We start from the raw sequence: 2,688 nt of genomic DNA, 5'->3' as shown, positions 1-2,688 counted from the left end.
AGACAGGTCCCTGGGCTTCTCTCAGCACCGGCGGTCCCGGGGGGAGGCTAGGAGGGTTGTATTGGGCGACCCACCGGCCTGAGCGCTCCCCGGTGCCTCCGGCAGGTCGTGCCGCCTGCTGATCAGCGCTTAAGGCAGCGGCGTGGGCCGAGGGCGTGGGGAAATGGAGAGCGCTGAGACCGGCAAGAGCTGTCATGTCAGTAAGGAAGATTAGGTTTCGAAGAAAGCTGTTTTCCAAGCCAGTGTTCTTTTCACTGGAAATTGTCCTTTAGTAGTACTGCAGGTGAAGGACGTGAACCTCGTCCAACGGCGAACTCGGTTTCCTGAGCTTGTTTGTGGAAGAGCTCTAAACTCGCCCGTGCTTTTCAGCCTGACTTTGGACGTCTCTGATGTAGTGCTGCGTGTCTCCGTGCTGTGCCAGAGGTGTTAGAATTGGGAAGATGAGTTTTATGGGACTCATAGGTTTAATAAGCAGAGCTTTTTTCTTTGAAAACTTACTGTAAAAATACAGTTAACATGAAAAAGAAATGTGAGATAGAAAAGTGGATTCTTTTACATGAGAGAAGGCAGGTAGCAAAGCAGCTCTGAAGATGCAGCGCAAACACTAGATCTGAACCAAAAGAAAATGCATCCACAAGGAATTAAGAAACAATGTGGAAACAGTTGATTGAATTCAAGGATAAGATATTTTTTAGGTAATGGTTTGATCATGTACTGTATTTCCTAGCCTATAGGCTAAGCTCTGCTTGGGCTAACCTTGAGCTTTAAAACACAAAACACACCGGATGCTTTTCAGAATTACGTAAACAAAATACTGTTTTTTAATAGTGCCATTACTTGCTTGCATTTGCGGCCACTTGCAATTCTGTCTATTAGAGAAGTAATATTTAACTTTTTGGGGAGGGATGTTATCTTACTTCTGCATCTCAGAGCAGAAGTGATGACTGTGACACTTCAGCTTGTGCTGTCAGGCTTTTAATTAAAGGAGTGTAACATATAGGTCATTGCTATGGATGACTGAATTTGATCCCTTCTTCCACAGGCAATACTGGAAAATGTTAATATATATTTGTGAACCCATTTTTTTCTTTCTCATCAGTTCTGAGTTACCAAGCAGATGTCCTTCGTTTGCCATATCTAATTTAAAAATTAAAGTGCAATATGTTCTCACCTCTGCCTATTGATAAGTGTGCATCCTCACTTTGTTGTTAATAACTGCCATTACAGAGCTCCAGTAACTTACTAAAGAAGTTGAAGGTTTTTTCGCTCTTCTTTTTACCTGTGGAGGTAACAATTAAGTACATAGATGAAAGACTTTGTAAAGGTGTACAAAAGATGCATTAATGTGAAACAGTTAACTGTCATTCTCATCTTCTATTCAAAGTAATTATCTTTTTGTGTTTTATGTTACTGTTGTGTAATCAAAGTCCTGGGAGGGGGAGAAGCAGGGGAAGCAAAGGAGTGAATGTCAGGAATATACCAGATTTTTCTTGTAAACTCTATTCTGCTCTACTTTCATAACTGGAATTAGAACAAATACTCAGTGCTGAAAATAGTCATATGTCCATATAAACAGAACACCTTGAAATTTTGAAAACGTGAATAGCAAATAAAATGACAAAATTATGTGATTAGGTGGTTTCCCTAAAGCTTTGTGATATACAGAAACAGGTGCAATTGCCTTGATTATCTTTTTGTGTGTCATTTCAATAAGGTTTATTTATGGACTTTTTGAAACTTATGTATAGTTTACTGTTGTTTGAACCAGTACTGGAGGCAGATCTCAGGGGTTTTTCTACAAGTAGAAGCATTCCCTTCTTTCCAGAGAGATTAAATTGGTCAAATCCATGAAAGAAGTATTTGTTTGCTTCATGATACCAAAACTTATAAAATATGTGTAACTTTTTTCTATGTGAGAATGGAAAGAGTTCCTACTGCATATAATAAATTATCTTTTGAAATTGGGTAGCAAAATAGTAATTTGTGGCAATTAAATAGGAAGACATATGTACCGTGGTTTTATATTTCAGAATATAGACCTGTGGCCATAATTTCGAAGTTAAATATAAGTTTCTGAACAACTTTGTGAATAAGGGAAGATTCTGAAAACAAGTTATTTTAAATACTCAGTATCTCAGTTTCTTAAGGAAAAAAGATGAATTGTCTCCTTCCTGGTACAATAGAAAATGTGGGGGAAATAACAGAGATAATTGCAGCAGAATAAAGCAGGCACAATTTAAGAGACAGAAACTGTAGAAGCAGAGGAACCTGCACTTCCTTGGTCTGTGTTTTACAGAGCAATTCACTTCTTCAGGAACTTTCTTCTAATGTCTTTGTGGATTCTAGAGGTTGTTTATAAAACAACACATGAATTTAAGATGATGAAAGCAAACCACACAGATGCCAGGCTTTGTTTGCTTAACAGTCATGCAGGGTACTGCACTGTTCTAGCTGAAATCACATGCACCAATTTTGCTTAGTGTGTTTGTTCACATAATCGTTTAAAATGCTGACTTACATGCTTGGGTACTGATGGGGGATGTCTATGCTTGATAACTTTAGGGTTCTGTGCTATAAAACAAATCCAGGATTGTAGGAATTTTATCTAAATTTTCTTGACTTTAGAAATACAGACTTGTTAAAAATTAGTCCACTCTTAGAGAAGGGTAGCAAAAGCAATGTGCAGGA

At 38.4% G+C, this 2,688-nt stretch overlaps 1 protein-coding gene across 1 annotated transcript in view; it reads right to left on the bottom strand.

Moving 5' to 3' along the window:
* Nucleotides 1–196, bottom strand: part of ATG12 (autophagy related 12) — a 4,606-nt gene extending 4,410 nt beyond the window's left edge. The window contains exon 1 of the mRNA XM_026865769.1: nucleotides 79–196. Coding sequence (XP_026721570.1) covers nucleotides 79–196 — 118 coding nt within the window. The remainder of the gene's footprint in view (nucleotides 1–78) is intronic.
* Between the last annotated feature and the right edge of the window lie 2,492 nt (nucleotides 197–2,688).

Source organism: Athene cunicularia, assembly GCF_003259725.1.
Source record: "Athene cunicularia isolate RWA chromosome Z unlocalized genomic scaffold, athCun1 chrZ_part1, whole genome shotgun sequence".
NCBI lineage: Eukaryota > Metazoa > Chordata > Aves > Strigiformes > Strigidae > Athene > Athene cunicularia.
This window is presented reverse-complemented; position numbering and strand designations above follow the sequence as displayed.